The 26,623-nt window shown below is 29.9% G+C and overlaps 1 protein-coding gene across 1 annotated transcript in view; it reads right to left on the bottom strand.

The window, feature by feature from the left end:
• LOC123533711 (uncharacterized) overlaps window positions 1-26,623 on the bottom strand; it is an 83,242-nt gene that overhangs the window by 34,479 nt on the left and 22,140 nt on the right. The window contains exons 4-5 of the mRNA XM_053525696.1: window positions 20,962-21,463; window positions 20,332-20,415 (exon numbers count right to left, since the gene is read on the bottom strand). Coding sequence (XP_053381671.1) covers window positions 20,332-20,415; window positions 20,962-21,463 — 586 coding nt within the window. The remainder of the gene's footprint in view (window positions 1-20,331; window positions 20,416-20,961; window positions 21,464-26,623) is intronic.

Raw genomic sequence — 26,623 nt, 5'->3', positions numbered from 1 at the left:
ACTGTTTTAAGTATTATAATGGAAAAAGTGGAATTTAAACAACTGAAATGTAAGTTTTATTTTATTATATTTTCTATTTTTTATCAAGATTATGTGTGAGTTAGGGTTTAACGTTTTTTTTCAACAATTTTCCAGTCATATAAACGACGGTGTCTGCTTGTTGCAGTGAGCACAATGCCCAACTTTATGTGCTGCCTCACTGGAATATCACGCCGTAGACACGTGGCATGATACCCCACTAGTCCCAGCAGTATCTCCTTAATGCTGAGCGTCAAGCGAGGAAGCTGCTAGTGCCATTTTTAACGTATTTGGTATGACTCAGCCGGGGATTGAACTCACGACCTCACGCACTCGAAGCGGACGCTCACCACTAGGCTACCGAGGCGGTTTTTTAACAAGCTTAAGAAAATAATTATATGTTTAACTATTTACCAGTGTAAACAATATATTTATACGTTGTATAATAAGTATGTTGAGATGGTTTTTTTAAAAGTTATTTTGTTTATTTTATAGGTATATAAGAATTCTACAAAGATATTATTAGCCAGACGAATTACAACGTGAAAAATGCAAGACATTATAAAGACAACGAACGTTTAAAACAAAATAAATCATCGGAAGACTTCAAGAAAAGAGTGTTAACCGTAGCATGGTTGAATATCATAATACTTTCATGTTGTGACAATCACTCAACCGTAGGAGTATGCCATACTCAGACATATAATTGAGAAACATAAAAATTATTGAAGTGTGCTTTAAATATAGGAACTTATAAAAATAACAGGAAACCAATCGAAAAAAATATTTACAGAGTTGAATTGGTAACAAAATCAGCTTTTAACAGTAGGAATCTATGTAAGGATCTATAATGTTCACGGTTATTTATAGTAACGTTTACAGTGTAAACGCACGTCACTTCCGTTAAAGTTTATTTTTAACATTAGTGGAATTTCCATGTATAATGTTCACGGTTATTTATAGTAACCATTATAGTGTTAACGCACGTCACTTCCGTATACGATGTTCAAAATTATTTTTAACATTAGTGGAATTTGTATTTATCTGTTATTTTATTTGTAGTAACGTTTACACTGTAAACGCACGTCACTTCCATTTACAATGTTCAAGTTTATTGGAAATTATTAACATAAAATAATTCATAATTGTTTGTTCAAAATAAACAATAATAACAGCACAATACACTTGTTTTGTCCTAATATTGTATGTAGTTATACTTTACCCCTGGTATATATTTAACTATTTCATTTGGTGTAGGCAGTCCAAATGGATCAAAGTATATTTTATTTACATAACATACCCTGTGTGTTCCGGGTCTGATAGAAGTATCTAAACCGATTATTCGACACTCCTTACTTAAAGCCTTGGTCCGCTTTGTTTTTGGTAGATTATTTCTATTAAATACACCCCTAAAGCTTTTACGTTTTAATTGTTTTACCAATTGTTCAATTTCAAAGTTAGAAATAGGTTTTTCTATATATATATATATTTTTTTACAATAGAAATTCGTCTGTTAAGCCTTTGTTTAGAGTCAATTTGTATACCTTTACCACTTGACAAAGATGTAATCAAAGGTACTAGCAAGAATCGTACTAATAAAGCCGCCATTTTGCTTTTGTTTTTGAGTTAGTTTTATTACACCAGTTTCCCTTAATTGTTTTTTGAATAGGTGTAAGATATTATGATATCATATTTCTCTTATCATTAGTTACCGAAATCATACCATTTTAAGTATTTTACTAACACCAGTACTAGCAAGACCAGAAAGGGCTCCAACGCCCAAAGGCCCTAATATTTTTGGAGCTATTTTTGCAGATACCGGAAGTACTGTTCGACCTAACAAACCAGTCAAAGCTCCATTTTGACATTGACTGGACATTTGTTTTTTTTGAAATTGTAATTCCTAATCTCTTCTTTATTCTAATAGACTTATCAATTTAATTAGTCTGTGTTTTTGTTAATTGTTTTAATCTAGAAGTATCTGGAATTTTGTTATCATCAGCTTGTGCTAATTGTTTTTTTTTTCTATCTGTTAAATTTACTTTATATTCAATATATTTGATGCCATTATATATTTTATGTATATAATTTTTTACACATTAACAAGTTCATTTCCAATAGTATTTATTTCAACTGTTTCTTCGTACAATATAATTGCATAAACACGGATATTAGCTGTTGGCCGAACATTTAATTTAGCTGTTAATGTAATATGCTTAGGATCTTCTGTAATTCCTTCCTTTTTAAATTCTTAGATAAAATGAACAAACCCAATCAAACTTTTAAAATTTGATAAATTTAGGAGACTTCCAGTTGTTTTATTACTTTTGTTTATAAGAATAATTAAGAACATCATCATAAATTCTTGATATACTTGTATATTCCGTTTCGGGAAAAAAAACACCGTTACCAACTTCAACACGGCAAGATTCCAGCTTGCAATTATCTGCTGCATTAGCTTTAAATATATCTAATAAATGTGGACTATGTTCTTGTGAATTACTTTTATCAGGCCGTTGTAAATTAACAAACACATGTTCGTTTTTTTTTACACCAGCTGTTATTCTAAAAGTGATGTTAGTCTGTTGTGTGTCTACAGATTGTGTTATCATTTAACAAAGATATTTCCAACTTGTTGCTTTTATATATCTTTAAGAAATTAAGTTAAGGCCATATGTATTAAAAATTACACGTGGAACCCACAAAGTTAATCTTATTATCTAGTTACAATTATCCTACCTGCATCAGCAGCATTAGCTCTGTAAATTAATTCATCATCATTTGCTAATTGTAATGTTATTTGGATTTAGCTTAGTGGTAACATGTTTTGTTCCAAACTCTGAAAAAATGAATAAATATTTAACGGAATTTTAGCATTAACCTCACTACCAACCTGGATCAATACCTTTCTAGAAGCAAAACCTGGATTATATCAAGCTTGGTTTCTTCTACTTTCAGCAATAGCAGTAGTATCTAAATAAATAAATTCATTTGTTCCAGTTGATGCTGCATAATGTTTAGATAGTTCAACTATTTGTTTACATTTATTACCTTATATAAATTATTACAATCATAGACAATTTTGCAATTTTGCCATTTTGTTTAATTATTAGCTGCTCAATTATTGAAGCTGCATTATTAATCGATGCAATTTGATCATAACCACCATAATTATTACCATTAGCAAGTTTATTAACTTTAAAACTTACTTCTATCATTAATTGTAAAGTGATACCCACTTGTTGTTGTTTAACATTATTTTCTAAGACAGAAATAAAAGGTGTATCTAATTGAATAGGAGTTAGTTCGTATCTTTCACAATACTCTTTTGTTCTAAACATGTATGTTATATATTATTTTTTTTTTTGTAAATCAATCTGTTTATAAGTGTTCTGATAATATTTTATTTGTTCTTATCTCAATATCCTCCTCGTTATCATTATTATTTTTACTACTATTTTCTTTTTTAATTTCATGACAATTAAATCACCAACAACAGGTTTTTTAAAACTTTTATTTTTTCCGTAATTTTATCAGCAGCTAAATTTCCGACTTCCGTTCCAATCTTTTTGTTCCACTTTCAAGTAGAGTTTTTCCTGCAGATTCCAGGGCATTTTTCCAGGACTACCAATTCAATTGAAGATGCAACAGAAGATGAAAACTATTTTGTTAAAGTGTCAAAGATACATGAACCTTGCATAATTTCTTTTTCTGTTTGAGCGTAACGCTCACAAGGAACGGACGTTCATGTCCAAGGATAAACATAAATAAATATTGCTTTATTTCTATCATAAACTGTTTTGTACATTATATATTTATATGTCTTTTAAAATTAGTGTAAAATAAAATCTGGAAAGTAGATCCCTCGGAAGCACCGAAAACAATGCAAACAGTGAAAATTGCAGACTCGGTTTGATTGAGTCTTTTCATGAGCAGTAATGGAAAATGCAAAACTGCCCACGCCCCCTAGCACCGGCTTAAGCAGTATTCAATCTTCAAATCTAAATGAGTTGAAATCAATGATCCCGAAGGACCAGAAAATATAACAACACTGAGATGAAGTCGGGGCGACTTTTTTACTTTTAAAACTTGTTTCAACCCCATTAAAATTAATTATTCTACCAAATACATCTGTAATAATATTCTAATTGAAATTATAACATTTTTATTAATTTCAGAATATCCGACTTTGTTTGGTTCTTTTGTAAATGGATAAGCTCTTGTTAAATCTGCAGTACTTAAAGCATAGATAATATCACTAAAATTACCATCAACAAATGAATTATCAATAAGACCACAATGAATGTACATTATATCCGTAGAGCTAGTTATATTTGGTGTTGTAGTTCCCCATTTAGTATTTCTCAAAGTTTTTTTTCTCAAATCCAAGCAATGTATGAACATTTGACGTTCTTAAATCCAACATAAAATTATCATGAATTGAAATTAACATTTTAAAACTACTTAAATCAAATTTCAAACTTATTGGAGCAATGTTTGATTCGCCATTAAAATCATCGTTGGCCATTAATGTTTCTCTGATATAATTATTGATGTCTGTATAACTGTAAGAATCATTTTGAAATATAATATCTTTCCATTCTTTACCATTATTATAAAGAATACTTTTGTTATCGTATTTATCACTAATAGTATGCCAAGTGTAGGTCGAAGTGTTAATACTGTCCAAACCAACAACATAAAATAGAGAAATGTGGAAACTTCACAGGTCGTTCAACACGACAAAACGAAATGTTGCAGGCTCGGTTTGATTGTGCCTGTTCATGGACGGTAGTGGAAATACATGCTAATGTCCACGCCCCCTAGCCCCGGGTTGAGCAGAACTCAACATTTACAGTTTATACAGTTTTTAATTTTTTTAAATATAAAATTAAGGAACGACTGAATCTGACTGTAAAATCGCTTGGTGTATTTTTATTATCGTTTTTAACAGCTTCAGAGCTTAATACTACTTTTTGTTCCATTAATATATTCGAGAAAAATGATTTTTATAATTATAACAATTCATGTTGTTTCTGTTTTTTCAATAGTTACCACACATTAGCTTTAAGTTATTAACCAGTTATTCTGGATTACAGGGACAAACGTCATAACCTTGACCTCTTATTACTTTTTTAAATTCCATAGATCTTTTATTGATAGGTAATCCTGATTTTTCTGTTAATTCTTTAAATATTTCTTTAGAAAGTATTTTATGCTTTTATTATTGTTATATATATTATTAACTAAATCTGTTCAATTAAATCATTATCTACCATAACATTAATCACTTCTTTTCCAGTTTTTTTTATCATTAGCAATCAATTTGTTTTGACCATAAAGTTGATTAAGATCAATAAATAAATTACCATATTGAAAAATCTAGCGGACAGAATTTTACCATTTTTACATTATGTAAGCTAGAACTAAGACAAAAATATCTTAACCAAAAAAAAAAATATCAACTCGTGCTTGTTTTCAAGAAATATTAAAAAATATTCACTCCGCCCACAAAAGTATTTTTTTTTATTAACCCATCCACCTAAAAATTATGAACATATTTTTTTCTTACAAAACAAATTGCATAGTAATATAATCAGTGTCATTACTACTTTTCTTACTCACATGCGGAATAATGCTCCTTTAAGGCTGCATGCCTCTAGGTCAAATACATTTTGAGAAACGTGAGCCAAGAGTTTTCATTCTTTTAGGAGCATTCATGTCATTTACATATACATTTGACCACGTCAAGGGACATAAATCTGTTTTTTACTGACAGAAACCTCAAATAAAAGCACTGGTGCACAACTTCGCTGACTGAATTTAATTCTTGTGTGGTTTCATGACTCTTGGCGCATATACTTTTGAGGTATATGCGACAAAAAAAGTTTAGACCCTTTATGTACAATTTGACTGTCAAGGACCATGACTCTTGTCTTACTACGTGAAATACGGGATGGGGCACTAAAAAGTATAACTAACAACATTATTAGGAAGTCACATTTGAACTTGAAGTAGATAGATCTACGTTAAGATTTTCTGAAATTTTATTTGATTTGGAGTCGGCTGCAAAATTACTGGACGAAATAGTTTACATTCAAATTAGCTGCCCACAATGTATTCGATTCGAGCACTTCCTACGATTACTCCTCCAATAAAAAACAGTAGTTTAGAAAGTAAGGCGGCGGAAACAGTTTGACCTCATTTGACCCCTTGTCGCTGATTAAAAATGACCAATGCCGGACAATTATCTGGTTTTATAAACGTTCTCAACAAGGTTTTCATACACAATTAAAATCCCCCACAAGTTCGAATCCATCGAAAAAAAAAACATATATTTTATATACAATATATTTCATTAAAAACCTAGAAGGAAGCACTGAGAAACAATTTTCAATAGTATTGTCCTTATTGGTAAATACAGCGCATTAGATTTTTACTGTGTTCATTCATTCATAAATATATTCATGTACTTTTAAAAACCAACCAATGAAAATGCATTTGATTTTCACTTCCGCATCTAGAACATTCGTTTAATACCCGGATGAATGTACATGACATTGTACGTAAATAAACAAATAAGTTTAATATTATGAACTCATTCAACTCATGTTTTACATCCAGATAAATTACAACGTCAATATGCAAAACTTCATGAAGAAAACAAACGTTTAAAACAAAACATATCCGAAAAAACTACTAAGATAAACGAATTACAACAACAATTGGAAACCCATCAAGAAGAGAACGTTAAATCAAAACAAACTACACCAAGCTCAACGATGAAAAGACGCAGATATCAGGAAATAAAGACAAATGTTGAAAAATCATACTCAGAAGATAGAGAGAAATTACACCTGACGATCTTCCAACTGCGAACAAATATGTTGAAAATTGAATCACTCATCAACCGTAGGATTGTAGAACAATCACACGCATGACTGAACATCATAATACTTTTATGTTGTGAGAATTACTCAACCGTAGGATTATACCATAATCATACGCATGGTTGAATATCATAATACTTTTATGTTGTGAGAATTACTCAACCGTAGGATTATACCATAACCATACGCATGATTGAATATACGCTTTTGGGAATAGTATGGAATATAACGTTTATGGGTACATTTTTTGATAGTAGTAAAGAATATTATGTTTTTGATACATTTTAACTCTTTTTATTAAAATAATTTATAATTGTTTGTTCATTTGCTCTTTGATTGTTAACTTTTAGTATTTTATACAATAAATCATAAATGTTTATACCGTTTTGTAGCATTTTTATGAAAAATTAACAATAATATCCACAGAGTGTACTTGTTTTTTCTTGATATTGGATGTTGTTATACTTGACTCCAGGTATATATTTAATTACTTCTTTTGGTGGACGAAGTCCAAACGGATCAAAGTACAAAGTATTCAAGTAACAAACCCAATGTGTTCCAGACCCAACAGAGCCATCTAAATTAAGTATTCCACATTCGGTCTTTAATCCTTTTGATTTTGGTAAATTATTTCTACTAAATACACCCCTAAAGTTTTTAATTTTTAATTGTGTTATCCGTTGTTCAATTTCAAAGTTAGAAATTGGTTTGTTGATAATTTTTGTTTTACTTTAGCAATTCATCTGTACGGCCTCCGTTGAGAATCAATCTGTAGTCCTTTCCCACTTAACAAAGACGTAATCAAAGGTATTCCTAGACTAGCAGCCAGCATACCCAGGAACCCGTCTATTAAGATCAATAATTAAATTACCATATTGCCCATTTGGTGAAACTTTATACTTTGTCTTTGGTAAAGTGTAACTTTGTTTTCGATTATGGAATTTTATTCCTTTTCCCATATATTTTCCTTGAATAAGAATATCTTTAATCGTTTCTCTATATTTTTTTAAATTATCCGACTCAGCTATAATTGCTTCCTTTTGCTTCAGCTCGAGATTTGTGGGGTTTGTCTTATTTTTTATTCCAGCAGATTCATGACCCATTTTTTTTATTTCATCCGTTACATGTTCTATGATACCCTCTACTTCTTCCCTAGTCATTCTTTCATCAGGATTTTTAGATTTGCTATGAAAATATTCGAACACTTCTTGTGGTATGTTATATTTTTTTCTATAAGATCTAAATCAATTTCTTTATTTAACACCGCTGGATCGAATATATCAAATGACAATTCTTGTTCTGATTCTTCTGAGTTTTCTGTTGTATCATCAGTTGTTTCAGTTATTCCCATCTTTTCTTTTCCACAATCTTCTAATTTTTTAACTTTATCTTCAGGAACACATCCAACAGGTTCATCATCCCAATCTATTGGTGTATAGGAAGTCGGTTTTAAAGTTTGTTCTTTTCTTATTTTATGTTCATAATCTGCAAATATTTTTTCAAGATTTTTAACACGTTCAGAGGAGTCTGGTAATGATGGTAGCGGTTCTTGGAATAGCTGTGGTAAACCTTGATATGTTCGTATCTCTTTTATTTCATGACCTAGTAACGCTAATTGTTGTTCTATTGCAGGTAATGTTTTTAACTGACTTGATAATTGTTCTTTTTGACTTTCTATTCCTTCAGTAATTGGTTTATAAATTTCAGTGTACATATCCCGATTTGTAGCTTTTCTTATTTTTTCTCCCGTTATTTTTTATCTAAGAGCTCTTACCTTTTGCCCGACTAAGTTTTTTCTTATTCTTATTTCATTAAGTTTTGATTGCATTTATATAATAATGTAAGATAATGTAAGATAATGTAAAATAATGTAAGATAATGTAATATTATTATATAATGGAAATTCCAAATTATGATACAAAAAGTGATAAATCTAATAACATTAAACAATTTTATCCTTTTATGCCGGATTCATGTTTTTGAATGTTAATATGCGGATCATCCGGATCTGGAAAAACAAATGCATTAATGCATATACTTCGAAAACCTCTTATACATTATGATAAATTATACTTGTATGCTAAAAAATCAGATAAACAAAAAGTAGTTATATTTGATGAAAAGTTTCAAAATGAAATAACAAAATACTTTATTCAAGGACGTCACAAAAACTGTTGTGTTATTTATTTAAGTCAGTCTTACTATAAAACACCAAAAGATATCCGTATTAACTGTTCACATTATATTTTATTTGAAAGTCCAGGTAAACGAGAAAATAATATGATTTGTAATGAATAAAATATTAACCCTGACGTTTTTGCTAATGCAACAAAATAAAAATATGATTTATTATATATTGACAAACCAAGGAAGTTTTTTAGAAAAAACTTTACAGGAAGTATATAGATGGGAGTTTTTAATTATGATGTAAAACAAATAAGTGAACCTGACATTATAAGTAAAGTTAAATTTCATATTGATTTAAGTGATTATGCTACTAAAAACAATTAAAAAAACTTAAAAAGGAAACGGAATCGTATCTTCACAAAAATAAGGAACTTGATAACACAATGAACAGAACATTATATATGGGAGGTAATGAAATAATCAACCTAGGAAATCCAGATAAAACCAACGATGCAGATTCAAGACGGTTTATGTATAAAAGAGATCAAAGTGTAATAGATGACTATAATGTTGAAGATATCAAAAGTAAAAAACAGACACTAGAAGCAGAATTAAAGAATATTGAAGAATTAACAAAAGATTTTAAAAAGAATTCATTATTAATAGTTGAATTACATGGTAAAATTGAAAAAGAAATGAAGGCTATGGTCGATTCTATTAAAGAACTTGAAGAGAAATCTGATTTGACAGATGACAACATAAAAAAAGTACTTAGAACACATTTTGAAAACTTATACACTCAAATTCAAGAATTAAAAGATAGTATGATTAAACACGAAGAACTAAAAGACAAGATTATTGAAGCCGAGAAAAAGTTACAAAATATGTATCAGTCAAAAAATCAAAACAGAAGTAAATAAACTTAACACTGACTTTACAAAAAAGCATCAAGATTTATTAGACACATTTTCAAATAAATTTGCAGAATATAAATCTGAACTGGAAAAGACAGCTTCACAAAGAGGTGATGACCATGACACAGCATTAAATAACCTTGAAAAAAGAGCTCAATTCTAAAATAGAAAACTCTAAGAAACAACTTCGAATTTTGATTAGTAATGTCGACACACGTCACAATTTAAAGTACGCAGACTTAAATACACTTACAGGTTTATTACAGAAAGATATGACGCAGCTTAATGCTTAAGTTGAAAAAAATAAAAATGAACTGGACTTTTTAGTTGAAAAAATCAGTTAAACATGGAGAGTTAATTACTGCTAATACTAAAGCAATAACCACTAATACTCAAGCAATTGCCACTAATTGGGAAAAAACTACGGAAGTAAAAAATGTTTTCTTAAAACAAGAAACACAATTAGCTAGAACAAAGAATACTGTTGATAATTTATCTGCTTCTGAAGTTGCTACAACAAAACGGGTTGATGATTTAGCTGATGTTATTCTTGAACATGAAAATAAATATAAAGCAATAGAAGAAGAACTAGAAAAAGTAAGACGTGAAGACGTGAATACAAAAGTAGTGATCATCATAAATTAGAAAGCGGCGTGAAAAGATATTCTCGCGTATAAGCAACAATGAGAAAGTATTATGAGACCTTTTGATGTGGTTTATTTATATTTATTTAATTTGGAATCTGGAAATATCGTAGATTATAAAGATCTTATAATCATAAACCAAGAATATAAACTAGCTGTACCGTCTATACCTTTAAAAATGTGTTTTCAGTCAAAAAAGCCGGAACTTATATAATAGATACCAGGTTTTATTTAAAGTCAACTATAAAGGTGAAAGCATGTTCAATATCACATTTAGTTTTTAGGTGGTGGCGAGATGGTTTTATCGGTGAATTTCCCTCTGGGAGTGTAAATATAACACCCGGGGTTAGTGACATCAGTGGCATTGATCCGTTAGTATGTATGTATAAGAAAAAAATTAAAAGTTATCTAACAGAAAAGGCAATGTTTGACATTAATCCTTATAGCGATTTATCATGTTTTGAAATACCATTTATGCTTTTGCTAGATAGTTATGTCAAATTCTACATATTGGAGGAATATATAAATTATAAAGAAAGTAAACTTTTGAATTAAAACTTTAATTAATTACTGTGTTTTTATTTAACTGGAATAAGTAATATAATGGGAATATTTAATAATATAAATGAAAAAGTAAATAAAATAGAACGACAAATAATCAGAAAACCTCCATTGTTTTTTTAACATGTTATACTCAAGATACCGATAGTGGATTATTTCAATGGAAAGTTGTAAATGCTAGTCCTGGTTTAGTTCAAAATGGTGATAATGTAACAATTAATTTTAATTGCATTTTAATTATTCTTGTTGATGCAATTAAATCAGAGAAAGGAGAAGTTAAATTGGAATAAAAAACAAAGAAAATATAATTCTTCAAAGCTACAATTCCAAAACTAACAGAAAAAATGAATCTATTTCTATTAATTATGCTAATCAATTTAAAATGAATGATGTAATTTATATTAATTCTTTTAACGTTAAAAATATCCAGTTAACAATTTATGGTTCTGTAATATAACCATAGGCTAATGTATTAATACCATTATCAAGAATTTATCTTTTCTCGTAATAACATGATAAAGATGTTTTGTTTATAACATAACTGGAAAGATTATGCTTATCAGAACGAATAACTTTAAAGGTGTAATTCCTTTGGGTTGAATTAAACAAAGTATCCTTGTAATTTTTATGAACTATTGTTTTCTTAACAACATGCTTTTTAATTCCTTTACATTTTTAACATTAGCTTCATTTTCTAATAAATAAGAATACATTTTACTTCTTAATCCGACAAATTCAACAATGGGAATACCGGCAGCTTCATCTTTCCAATTACTTTTTTTATTATCTTCAAAATAAAATTCTGATTTTGGGTGGTAATCACTATTATCAAATAAATCTTTGTCTTTATAAAAATCCTTATATGCATCTTTGGTTTTTATTTCATAACATAATGAATCAGTGTCAGTAAATAAAAGCTTTGCTGAATCCTCATACTTTTCCTTAATGCAATTATAATGAAAATCATACATTTAATATTTTGATAAATCTAGAATGCTCATTCCAACATAACAAAGTCTGTTTAATAACAAACTTTCTTTTATTCTATGAATACCAAACAAGTTCTTATTAAACATCGTTGAACTAACAAATGAAGGGGCCTCCGTGGCCGAGTGGTTAAGATCGCTGACTTCAAATCACTTGCCCCTCATCGATGTCGGTTCGAGCCTCACTCGGGGCGTTGAATTCTTCATGTGAGGAAGCCATCCGGCTGGCTTACGGAAGGTCGGTGGTTCTACCCAGGTGCCCGCTCGTGATGAAATAATGCACGGAGGGGCACGTGGGGTCTTCCACCACCATTAAAGCTGGAAAGTCGCCATATGACCTATCATGTGTCGGTGCGACGTTAAATCAAAAAAATAAAATAAAAAAAAAAAACAAATGAAGGTTTTGCTATATATTTTAATAAAATATTTTCATTATGTGTTAATTTAATATTGATTCTTTTACGTAAGTTCACTGTCGTCTTGCCGAACACCGAATTGTTCATTAACTTAAAAAAGTCTTTTTCAAATGAATTTTTTGCTTTAGATCTTTTTTGTGTATTAAAATCAATATATTTTTTTAACCAAGGACTTTCGTCAAAAGTTAATATTTTGTGTATTTTTGTTACTTTTAGTCCTAATTGTGCATATAGTTCAAGGTTTTTATAATGAACTACATAATTTTGTTTTTTCATTAAAGTTGGGACTAATTCTTTTACATTACTTTTTCCTATTTCAAATTCATTTTTTAAATATTTTTTCTATAATTTGAAAGCCATTCGTCTGGTACAATAATTTTTTCAGGAGCCAAAGGATAATCATTATGTACAGTATGTTATTCTTTTGGATATTCAAGATCACATTCAATTATAAACTTAGTTTTACCTTTAAATAATTTCTTGAATTGTTTTTCGGATATGAATTTAAAGTTTCCAAAGGGTAAAGGTTGACACATAGCCCAACCGTAAAGGTTATTGGCGTCAAGGTACATATTGTATTTAGATTCTAATTCAGGATAATAATCTTTCATATATTTATTGTTTGCTTTACTGTATCTGTTTGAAATATAACTTATTCCTCCCCTCAGTCCCTTTTCAATAAAAAGATACATATCAATATCAGTTATTAAATCTAACTTAATTTTAGTCATTTTTAACATTGCATCCCAAGCTAAACCAGGACTATTAAAATAATGACAAGGGTCAAGTTTATAATATTCCAAACATAGTTGTCTAATATTTTCGAATACATCAGCTAAAAGTAATACATCAGTTTTTAAATATGGATCATGATATTCTCCCATTGTTTTAATTTTAAATTTATTCCAAACATTTTTAGCATGTTCATATTCTTCATTAGATATGTGTGTTTCATTTAAAATTGAATAAAACTCATTTTTAGAAGGTAATTTTGTTTCTTTGAATTTTTGAAATGAATCCATGTAATCATATGGATAAATACCTTTTGTTTTTAATAATTCTTTATATTTATCAAATTCTTGAGATAAATATTTAAATTCTGGAATATTTTTTACTAAGTTATCCAATGATTGAGACACAAATTGAAAACTATCTATAAAAATCAAATCACTTACCATAAATGCCATATATCTTTCTATATTGTAAGGAATAACATCAATTTCTTTTTTAAATTTACCTATTTGTTGCATAATAAAATGACCGTCATAACCTCTTAAACTATGAAAAATAACAGGAATTTTGTGTGTTAGTCTAAAATTAATATTACATTCTGAGTGAGCACTTCCTCTGAATTTTCCTGTTATATGACAGTGATCACGTACAGGATTTTCATTTTCCTTATATTCTTTTTCACAAATATGACAAAACTTTTGTTTTTTAAATTCAATTTCGTCTTTTATAGACATTCTTAGTTTTTTGTTAAAATTAACTCTAAATATTTATTTCCTCTTCCTCAAGCACTTTTTTTTCAATAAACTTATTAACTGCATTAGGTCCTCTATAAACTTGTGTTGGTTTATCATATTTATCGTCATAACTACAAACAACTTTATAGCCGTAACCATATGATTTTGATATGGTTCAGTAAATGAAGATGAAGGTGATGGTAAAGCAGTTAAAACTTCCTTAGTTATTGATTCAAAATTAGACTGAATTACAAAAGGTACTGCTAAATCTTTATGATAATTTTTAAATTGTACTTTACTTCCCTCTTTTGGCATTTTTACAGCTTGGACACCATTAACAGTTAAACAATTTGGTATATGTTCATTTAATAAAATATTCTTTCTTGAAAAAGAATTTGTAAACATGATTTGCAAAACTGTTTTTTTATTTTTACATTTTGTATTTTTAAACATTAATCTATTAAAGTCTTTTATCCAAACATAATGTGTTATTTCGTCATTATTAATTAGCAACATGTCACAGTGTTCTTCGTATTGATATTTTGATATGTACAATGGATAAATACATGTAGGTTCTTCTTAACTAAATATATTAAATGATATTTCATTTTGAGTTTCAATTTTAGGTATTTGATTTAATGTATCAGGAAACTTTATTCCTTTATAATTAAGTTGTTCTATATGTTTTATATATTTCGAAACTCTATGAGGGTTTTCTTTAACAGGAAATTTGTAAGCTAAATGACACCATCTAAAACATTCGTTATCATCATTTTTTATATTTATTAATCCTTTCATTGAATTTTGTAATGGTTTTGGTAATTCTAAATAACTTGAAGCTTCCAGCGTTGTATATTTATATCTATTTATATAATGAGCATCAACCGACTCCTCCAGCCACTTCCTTCTGAAATCCAATTACCAATTCTATTTATTATTTCATCAAAAGCTTGACGTAAAGTGTTTTTTTTTTATTTCGTTTGTGTTAATAATTTCTAAAGCCTTTGATTGAAAATAAGCCGATTTATATATTGTATCTGTTGCACTCATTTTTACAAAAGTTATTTTTTAAACAACGTTTATTTTTATACCTTTAAACGTTTTAAGTTCAGATTTAAGTATTTCATAAGAGTAGTTTATAGTTAAATATAATTGATTTTTTGGATCTTGTCTATATTCAATTTTTATTTCAAATTTCTTATAATATTGCTTTGGAGATCTCTCAATTCCGATCTATATATTATATTTAGAAACAAAATCACTAAGGAAAAAAATAAAAAAAGTAATTAAAAATATTTAAATTTATATCTTTTCCCGCTGGTGTTTGATATTCCACTTTTAACTTGTTTTTTTCCTTTGCAGCACATTGTTATTAACCCAGAATTAATATCATAACCTTCTGGCATTTTCTTCTTCAGTTAATAGGCAACTACAGTCCCATTCAAATAAATTTATATTTTTGTTATGAAGATAAGGATCTATAACATTTTGTAACTTATCAATCACTTTATATTCATCGCTATTTGATCAAAGTTTGATTTAATAACGTTTCTTCTTTTTAGTACTTTTTTATATGAATTTTTGTCTGGATTCATTATTTCTCCTAAAGTGCTAGATAATTTTGGCATAATCATTCTATCTATCTTTCTATGAACCATCTATATATAATATACTTATAGAAAAAAATCTTTAAAAAACACACGTAAAGAAATTATATTGATTTGAGAAATTTGTTTATATTATCTATATCTTTTGAATAGGTTTTTGAGGTTATTTTATCTAAATTGTTATCAATTGTTAATATTTTTATGTTGTTTTTAGCCATTTGATCTAACCATTCTTCGTGTAATTTGTGTAGTGTGTCTAAATAATCTAAACCAACTCTGTTTTCTTCAGTTCTGTTTCTTTTTTGAAGTATTTTAAAACATATTTCTGGGTTGGTTTTAGCATAAACAAATCCATCAATTGGGTTTTTCCGTAATTATTTTATAATATGATCAGTTAAGAAACGATTATATAACGCCCAATCGGGGTCATTTATAACACCGTTGTCGTGATATTGTTTTGTAAAAACGTTACTGTTGGTTAAATAATATCGTTCGAGGACAGAAACACCATCAAATTGTTTAGCAGAAGATAACATTTTTAAATGGCTGTTTAAAGTTGCTAGTTGGAAAGGAAATAAATATTTTAGAGGTTCTTGAGCAGCAAGTTCAAAAAGGTTATATGAATTTCCGCTTGGGTCCATAACATTTTGCCATTTATGAATTGGTTCTGGAATTATATTAAAGCTAGGATTATATTCTTTAATAATATCTAAAAACGTACTTTTTCCCGATGCAATATTACCTTCAACTGATATATTTTTTCTCATTTATATAAAATACTTATAGAATTTTTTTTAAATATAACTCTTCTTCTTTTTTACTTTTATATCCGTTAATTTTTAATTTCCTTCATATGCATTTCAAGAGGCCTTGAATAGTTTTTTCTTTCTGCATTTATAACAGTTTTGTAAAAATATCCTGAATAACTTTATTTGGATCTTCTTTATTTACTTTTCCAATTCGTGCTTATGTTATAAGTTGTTTTATTTTGTGATGATGTGCTTTTAAAATAAATTTCTTTTCGTCAAGTTTTAGTCTATTAGTAAATATGGTAATTACTGATGGAACAGCGCCAGCAACTGCTATAAATATAGGAATAGTTGGAACAAGTGCTAATGCAGCTGAGCAACCAAAGATACCTGCTGTAATATATAATCCAGTATTTACGCTCCCGCAAAAACTTTTTCCGTAAGCAGCAGCTAGTTTAGTTAAGTGAATAATTAATTGATCTATTGTTTCTATTTTAGGAAATCCGTTGTCTTCATTAGAAATTAGATTTTTATTACTCATTTATATAATATATTTTTTTAAATTAATTTTTTTCAAATTCACTAAATGATACCCAACTATAAAATTTTTCACTATAAGGCCTTTCCCTTTTACTAAAGCTTGTGTTTTCTTATAGTCCCGTCTGATAACGTTTTCGATTCTAAAAACCTCTTGTTTAGTATGCAAAAGTTCTTGTTCATAAAATGAACCCTGAATTATTTCATCATTTAAAACTTTTGTAGTGTATGTTCTGGGATTTGTATTATTAATTCCATGAATTATAAATATCTCCTCTGTCCAGTTTGGTGTATATCCTTTTTCAAAACGCCGTTTCAGTTTACTTAAGCGAACTCGATCACCAATATTAAATTTTGGTTTACTCTTTGGTATCTTTAAATTACCGTATAAATTAAAGTAAACAGTACCTTTATTTAAGCTTTTACTGGCTTCAGTCGGTGTCATTTCTATACTATAATGTTTTGTTTTGTTATATTTATCAACCATTTCCTGTAAATCATTTAAATAAGTGTAAGTATTATTTGCTGTAAAATATTTCCACATTATTCTTTTTAAACTTCTATTAAATCTTTCGATTACTACAGCCTTTCCTTCATTAAATGTATGATACATGTTAACCTTATTTTTATTCAAAAATGATTCAAACTTTTTATTATAAAATTCTTTTCCTTCATCTACCCATAAATTTGTTGGTGTTCTACCTTCTGAAACTATTTTATTAAATGTTTCAGTAACAGATTCTCCGGTTTTATTCTTTAATGGAATAACCCATGCATATTTGCTAAAAACATTAATAACAGTTAACAAGTACTTTACACCTTTATTATATTTTGAAAAAGCTTGCATATCAACTAAATCAGCCGACCAAGTATCATCAATGTCACGGACAATCACTCTTCGTTTCGTAAATTTTCGTTTAATTGGTTTATGTAATTCTTCTGCTAATTCATCACTCCATGTTATTCCGGGGTATACTCTACCCCCTTTTCCCATTTTTTGACTTTTGTTTTTGTCCGAGACCAAGTTTGTATTTCGTTTAATTATAGGTTTCACAACTAAATGTTTTGCAATCTTTTCTCCAAATGTTTTTGATTTGGTGTTCTTTAAGTCGGAAAGCATTTGCTTGTCGCATGTACCTTTTTTTACACCGCTGCCGAAGCAAAAGTCAAGGTCCATACATACTGCATCTTGTTCATTGGCAGGAGGTCCATTATCTAAAGGATTTCCTGACCCACAATAGTTATATCCTGGAAGTGTTAAACCTTTTTTAGGTAATAGAGATAACATTGTTTTATGGATATCTAAAGTATCCCCTGTAATTTTAACAGACTTTGATTTCATTTTTCCACAAGATGAACAGGTAGCCATTATCATTCTTTTCCCGTTTTTTGCTGTAACATAATGAGGATTTATATTATTAGTAAATCTTCTTTCTTTCAAACAAAATATTTTATTCTGTAAACTCATCTATATCATATGTATTTAAAACTTTTTACTGGGTTTAAAACCTGTGGGTTTTAAATTGTCCAGCATTGGTCAGTCCGAACCAAGGACTAAAGCTTAAATTAGGTCAAACTGTTTCCGCCGCCTTACTTTCTAAACTACTAAAAACCATCACTTTTAAAGGTAAAATATGGATGCACGACCTTTATTGTCAGTAAATACTATATTTTTGCGCGAGTGCGCTGCATATCCGGCAATTATACACTTTCGGCGGCGAATCCTGAACTTTACAGTGGTTATCGCTTGCTGCGCGATTGAGCTGCGTACAAAATATTGTGATGAACATCTTTAATTAACGATAAATCTATCTTAAAATCATGGCTTTCTGTACAATAAATTGTGTGATTAAGATATTTCTATTGTAGCAATATATTTTAGAATATTATGATGATTTTTATTTGAGCAGTGTGATCAAACATCACATAAAATTGATAACAAACGGTGTTGTCAATTTTGTCTATTCGTGTTCATTTATGAATTTTATTCGCCGAAACAGAAAATAAAGTTTATAACTACAGTTATTCTTCAACCTCGCCTTGTTACCTTAAGTCCATTATATCTAAAGTATCATTTAGTAGTAAAATTTGAAAGTTTTTAAATTCATACTTCATGACTTTAAACTTTTAACGATTTCTTCTTTATGAAATTAAAAACAAATACAAAAGTCGCGTATTATGAAATCGTAAACTTCAGGATTTCGTATTTAGTGATTTCAGATTTCATGATTTAATGAAAACTATGAACCCCCTTCCGGTATTTCTTTCTGGCCTGGCCTCTCATTTAGCTCGATGGCCTCTGTACCGATAGTTCCTAATATTCCCTACGGAGTTTCAAGTACCTTTAAGCAATTCAATATGGGGTCCAAACCTTTCTAGAAACAATACTAGATAAAATTAAAATTTCTTTACAGTATTAGATATTGTATACATATAGAAAGCAATCTTGAGTTTGCCATGTATTGTATTGCATTGTATTTTTATAGAGAGGTATTATCTTTACATGAACTATGCCTACTAAGTGCTATTACTTACAAGGCACTCCGTGTGCATATATACAAGTGTCTGACGGGTGCAGACTAGTACAAGAGACAGTATTCATACTCATGGGAATCTGGGTACCAGACCTTAGCTCTGTTTTGATAGACTACTTGGTTCTTTAACGTGCCCGGTCTAAAGCAGCGATACACGCAAGGATTCCTTCCCATTCTGACTAGTACACCTCTACTAAAAAGCGTTTCTGAATATTCCCGAGGCATTTGTCGGGGATTGAACCTAAGACCTATGGATTGGAAAGCCAGCGTGCAAACCATTATACGATTAGCCATGTCTTGTTGTGGATCCTCTAAACTTAGTGAAATTTGCTTAACGTACTGCTAGAATTTTTGTTCAGGCAGTCAAAGTTAAAACCTTGTCAACATTTTATACACAAACCACTTACTTACATTTGCATTTAATATCAGAAATTATATCCCGTAAAAGTTCTCGTTCCATCTTTCTGTCTTGAAAACGATTCTTTAACAATTAATTGTGCATGTATATACATTCTTTAATACATAGTCCACTGTCGATGATATTTGTTAAAAATAGATGTATGTATATTTCTTATCATTATGAACAATACGTTAAACATGTTTCTTGTTATGTAAGTTGTAATCGCTGAAAGGAGGAAATAAAGTGTTTATATAGATAAGGTATACATATACATTTTTGTGCAGAAAGCAATTATCAGTTTGCCATTTTTTGCTTCATATTTTATGCACCGAAATACGTACATTTTACAACTCATTGTTTATGAGCTCTATTTCTATGATGTGGCCTTTTTATTTGCAGTTAGATACGTAATACTAACCAGAAGGCCTCTCTACAAATAGTGATACAATTATATCTTATAGAATCATCAAAAAATAAATTACTTTTCATTTTCCGGCGCAATTCTCTTCTTTGGAAAAACCTTTGTACGAAGTTCGGCGCCTTTCCTTCTGCTTTCTTGGTTGGCTCTGGAAAATGACATTAAAGGATTGTAGTATTGTTATATTTACTAAAGCTTACTCTTTTTTCTGGAAAAAGAAGATAATCTTGGTCTTTAAGTTTAACATTTTTACTTTAATGTGAAAGGGGTATGCCTCGAGATGAAAATTAGGATTTTTTAATTCTAAAACAGAGAGATATTAAAAGTGGTAAACCAGCATAATGAGTATTTTGAGTAAATATTTTGATATGTATAGTACTAATTGCAGATAAATTCCATACAATTTTCATAAATTTGTTTGTTTGTTTGTTTGTTTTGGGTTAAACGCCATTTTTCAAAAAGTATTTCAAATGCAACCGCGGACATAACCAAACCACATACACTTGGTGTCGGGACACCCCTCCTCCAACCGCACTTTCCTCCGCCCATTGTTACGTTTAGCCGATATTTCTTGAATTTTGATATGTGCTGAGCAAATATGAGGATCAGACAACGCATTTTCTCTGACAATTTTGAATTGTTTCTTTACGAAACTTGCAATTTATTTCAAGAAATATTAAAGACAATCATTTACCCTGAGTTCTGTTTTCTCTTTCGAGATCAGCAATTTTTTCGTTTACTTCATGAACATTCTCTGTTACTGCGTGAACATCTTCTTGTATTTTGTAAACATTTTCTGTTACTACGGAGACAACTCCTTTAACGTTGCAAACCTCAGTTGTTACATGCTTTTTCACTGCGTTGACTTCGTCTTTAACGTTGCAAACCTCAGTTGTTACATGTTTCTTTACTGCGAGGAATTCGTCTTTAACGTTGCCAACCTCAGCTGTTACATGTTTCTTCACTGCGTGGACTTCGTCTTTTACGTTGCCAACCTTGTGTTTTACTTCTTGTACATCTTTCTTTACAAGTTGCACTTCACTTTCTAATCCTTTCTCAAGTTTGCGCCACTTCTTGATTTCCCTGTCTATTCTTTTTACAGCCGCTTCATCAAGAGGGCTGTTTTTGTATGTATTCATTTGTTGTTGTAGATTTTGAACAGGATTTTGGACGCTTGTATTCAGTCGAATTAGTACCTAGAGTAAAACGACAGTTATACATGTATGTATTCCTTTTCAAACTGGACATAAATTGTTTTACGGTTGGCGTGATATTTAACACGCTATTTTATCAATATTTACCTAGTATTAGAAGGAACCACCTCGAACAAACAGAGATCCGTATGACTTAGCAACACATTCGCATTTCATATTCGTAGTTACTAATACGTTTCACATTGATAGAATCATAAGTCATACGTTTTTAGTGCCTTTGTCGTCTGTATTTGACCAGGAATAATGTTCATTATCCTATTCATGTCCCAGATTTGATTGAATAGCTTTTGCTTAAAAAGTTATTAACTCGCATGCCTTAGTAACTTATACAAATATTTAGATACTAAGTCATATCTAGTTTTTATATTATTGTCTATACCGTATTGGGGGTTATTTCTGCGGGGAAAAATCTGCGGTTTTGTCCTAAAATGGACTTAGTTTATTTCTACGTTTTTATTTATTCCTGCGGCCTTTGAGGAAAGCAGAAATTATTTTTCTGCGGTTTGCATCAATCGGAATTTAATTCTGATCATGGGAAATAGCTACCGCATTTACTACGTCATAACTGAAGACTCAAATGCATAGTGTTCTCCTCAGTTATGTCTTGATGACATTATCTAGGACGGAATATAGGACAGTGAAGTTGGCGCAGGTGATTTATGTTTAAATCTGATTTCTTTTCATTACCGTGCATGATCAAAAATCAGATTTAAAAATAAATACTGTAGGTATTGTACCGGTAGTTCATTTTGAAAGACATTTTCATGAAATGTAATACTGCTGGTAGAAACAATTTACGATTTATTTACAAATATATACAATTGCAAAATCTAGTACTTAGTCTATTCAGTTGATTTATTGATTGATTTATTTATTTCGGAAAGGAAAACATATAATGGTTTACAAACATTCTTATCATGTTAAAATTCTAACATATTGAAATATTAAATAAATAAATAAATAAATAAATAAAAATGGATAAATAAATAAATATTAAATAATACAAAATTAAACCATGATATGCATCCAATACCAAGGATAACACAAAAAAGCGCCAGCGCTTATTTCCATTGTGGTCCTTTGGAACTGGTGCCATGACATAGAGAGGCACTATTTAAATTTAACACATATTACAAACATTATTAATATATCACAGAATAATTATAAATAGAAATATCACAGGTGACTGACATCAATTATTATGAAAATAATATCCTATCGTACAGAAACATATCTCAGGAAAATATATCATCACAGTAATTACTATATGTATGGGAAATTGAACACTGTAAGCACATCATGGATAGATGGTTAAGAATAAAGATGTTGGTAAAATATTAAGAAATAGTTTTACCTTAGCCGAAGACAACAACAAATTTTAAAAATGTTTTACATGTAACTTTAAATTTAAAAATTCAGAAGACAATTAAAAACTGTTCATTACATGTTTTTGGAGGCATCCTTAAAAACTGCTAATTTTGTAATGTTTGTGATTTCAGAAGGTAGCCCATTCCATAGTTTGGCTCCTTAAAAACAAAATGATTTTGATCCCAATCCCTTTACCTTAGGAAGACCATAACCCCCTTTATTCCTGAAACGGGTATTATATCTATGTAAAGAATCTTGAGCAACAAAATAATCATTCATATACCCAGGGGCCATATTGTTTCTGACTTTAAAAACATGACACAACATCAAATAATTAACCCTTTTATCAACAGGTAACCAATTAAGTCTATTAAAATGTTCAGAACTAATATGAGATCTGGGATCAAGATCAAGTACCAACCGAACCATTTTATTTTGAGTAACTTGTAATTTAATTTTCAAATTCTGAGTCAAACTGTTGTACCAAACTGAGCTAGCGTAATCAAAGTGACATTGAACCAATGACATAACAAGTAACATTTTAGTATATTGAGTAAGAAATTCTTTTTTACGATAGAGAAACTTTAATCTAGCATTGGCTTTCTTGATAACAGATTCTGCCATAATACCAAATGATAAATGTTGGTCTATGGTAACACCAAGATATTTTACAGATTTTGTAGATTCAATTGTAGTGCCATTACAAGAAATATTCAGGGATGACTTTGACCTTAGTTTTTGTTTGGAGCCAAAGACAATGGACTCAGTTTTTTCTAAGTGTAACGACAATTTATTATCAATGAGCCATTGACTTACTGATTGTAATTCATCCGTCAAAACCTGTTCAACATAGGAAAAACATTTATGTGAAACTAAAATTGCAGAATCATTAGCATAGAGTAATAACTTGTGTTTAACCACTGCAGACATGTCATTTACATAAATTAAAAAGAGCAAAGGCCCAAGTATTGAACCTTGGTGTACACCACAGGTAATTTCTGCATAAGAAGAATATGTACCAGATACATCTACTAGCTGCTTTCTGACTGAAAGATAGGAGGTGAACCACCTTAAAATGTCATTACCAAGACCAGCTCGTTTTAGTTTCATTAAAAGAATTGAGTGATCCACTGTATCAAAAGCCTTCTGAAGATCTAGCAATAACATATTACCTTTATCATTTTCTTTTCTGATAAAATCAGTCAAATGGATAAGACATGATTCAGTGGAAAAGCCACTTTTAAAACAAGATTGAAATTTATACATTAAATCATGGTCTTTAAAATAAGACTCAACTTGATCATAGACAACCTTTTCAAGAATTTTAGAAACTGCATTTAAAATAGAAACAGGTCTGTAATTACCAACTGATATTTTATCATTCTTTTTAAAAAGGGGAACAACTCTAGCAGTCTTAAGATCATCTGGCACAACACCCTGAACTGGAGACAAATTTATAATATGAGTTAGAGGACCAACAATGATAGATGCACCATCTTTAATAAAGCGAGAAGGTATGCCATCTAAACCGGTGGCTTTGTTCGCACCCATAGAACTTAATAATTTAAGAACCTTACCCTCAGAAGCAAGAGAAAAAGAAAAACTATCTGGAAGAACTCCTTTGCTAGCATAGAAATTGTTAACAAAACTGCGACCATACTTGTGTACAGATTTGGGAAGTTTTTCGACAAGTTTACTAGCTACAGTTGTAAAAAATTATTGAAAGATTCAGCAATGGGGTTTTTTTCAAAGCAAATATTGTCATTGATTTTTAAACATATGTTAGAACTTGAACCCCCAGATCCTTTCTTAGAAGGTAACCCAAGACTTTTAAGAGTTTTCCATAATGATTTAGAATCATTTTTGTTCTGTTCAATACTATTTAGTAAAATAATCCCTCTTAGCATTGTGAACTAAAAATTGAACTTTATTTCTTAAATACTTAAAAGAGTTAAAATTTTCATCACATTTATCATGCTTAAATTTGTGAAATGCTTTGTTTCTATCATTTATAGCTTGTAAAATATCAGAATTAATCCATGGTTGTGATCTTTGTTTAAGTCTAGTCTGCTTCACAGGAGCAATATTATCAATTACAGATAAAAACAACTGTTTAAACATATTCCAAGCATCATTCACATTGTCACTTAAAAATATAGGATTCCAATCAACTGATAAAAGACTAGCATGAAAATTGTCTTTTGTTATAATTTTTCAAAAATACATCATCATGAGAACCAATATATGATTTTGTCTGTTTTCTAGTACAATATACCATGCTGTGGTCACTAAAAGTAGTGTGAATAACACCTGACTGAGAAATCTTATCACAGTCTGAAACTAGAATTAAATCTAAGGTTGTTGAGCTGGTAGAACAAACTCTAGTTGGTTCGTTAATCAACTGATTAAAATGAAACATATTTATAAAATGTTTAAAATTCTGCAAAAGAGGATGAGATCTAGATGTTGAGCATAAAATACCTGTGTTTAAATCACCAAGTAGAAATGTTTCATACTTTAAAAAGTCACTACAAGAAGAGCACACAGAGTCTAAAATGGAATAAAAGTTCTGTTGAGTAGGGGGTCTGTATAAAACACTAAATAATATCGGCTTAGATTTTGGTAACAACAGTTCGATCAAAGTAGCCTCTAAATCTTCATGTTCAAGGTCAGTTCTATTGTTATACGATAAATCCTTGTGAATATATATATAGACACCACCGCCATGACGATTCCGATCCCTACGTTGAATACAATAATTTGGTATGGAAACTTCAGAATCTGGAACTGAACTGTCAAGCCAGGTTTCAGAAACACCAATACATGCAGCTCTGGTTTGTTTGGCTAATAGTTGGATTTCATGGAGTTTAGGTTTTAAACTTCGAACATTTATGTGGATGAAATGTAAACCTCTCTTATGGAATACTTTTAAGTCATCATGTGTGGTGGAAAAATCTGACTCTGCTGAGGGTCCAGGACATGGATGTATGTCACCACATAATAATAAACAGATGGGTATAAAATCGTTCCTAGGCTTTGTTGTGCACCAGGAAGGTTCATTCTTTTTATATACAGTTGAAATGACATTTACAAAAGCGTTGTAGTACGTAAGGTGCCCATAACTGATAGGTAAAATAGAAACACTATCCGAAATAAAATTATCCGGATACCCATCAACTTCGAAAAAGTCATTTTCTTGCTGTTCATGGAAACGACAGTATATAAACAGTATAACGAGAATGTTCTTCAATATATTTATAATTGATCTGTTGAAGTTTTTACAGCTGAAGACGTCACCTTTTCAGTAATTTGAAGAAATAAATATGTAAACAAAAAGCCTCTCTAGGTCAAAGACCAAGTTACAACAGTTACAGCGCACATTAATCAATTTGTTTAACTTTTCATAAACCTTCAGTATTTTCTGATATTCACTTGTAAAGATTTCACATCTTAAACGGTAACCATTCATTAGTGAACAATAGATTGATACAATAACAAAAGCAATCAACCGCAATCGATTCGGTCTTAATAACTTGACAGTAGACGAAACACTCGTGAGATAAAGATAGCGGGTCATTATCATTGGCACAAGACTAGAAAGAGAATGGTTCTGTACATGTTATATCTTAACCATAGGTACTCTGTAAGAACCATTGTCATGAAGGGGAATATTTACTAACCCGTTTCAATCGCGTATTTCATACTTAAAACACGCAGTTCGGTAAATGTGTACTATGGACATCAAACATGTGGTAATTTATCTTCCATTGTTTC

The sequence above is a fragment of the Mercenaria mercenaria genome, chromosome 15, assembly GCF_021730395.1.
Source record: "Mercenaria mercenaria strain notata chromosome 15, MADL_Memer_1, whole genome shotgun sequence".
Classification (NCBI taxonomy): domain Eukaryota; kingdom Metazoa; phylum Mollusca; class Bivalvia; order Venerida; family Veneridae; genus Mercenaria; species Mercenaria mercenaria.
This window is presented reverse-complemented; position numbering and strand designations above follow the sequence as displayed.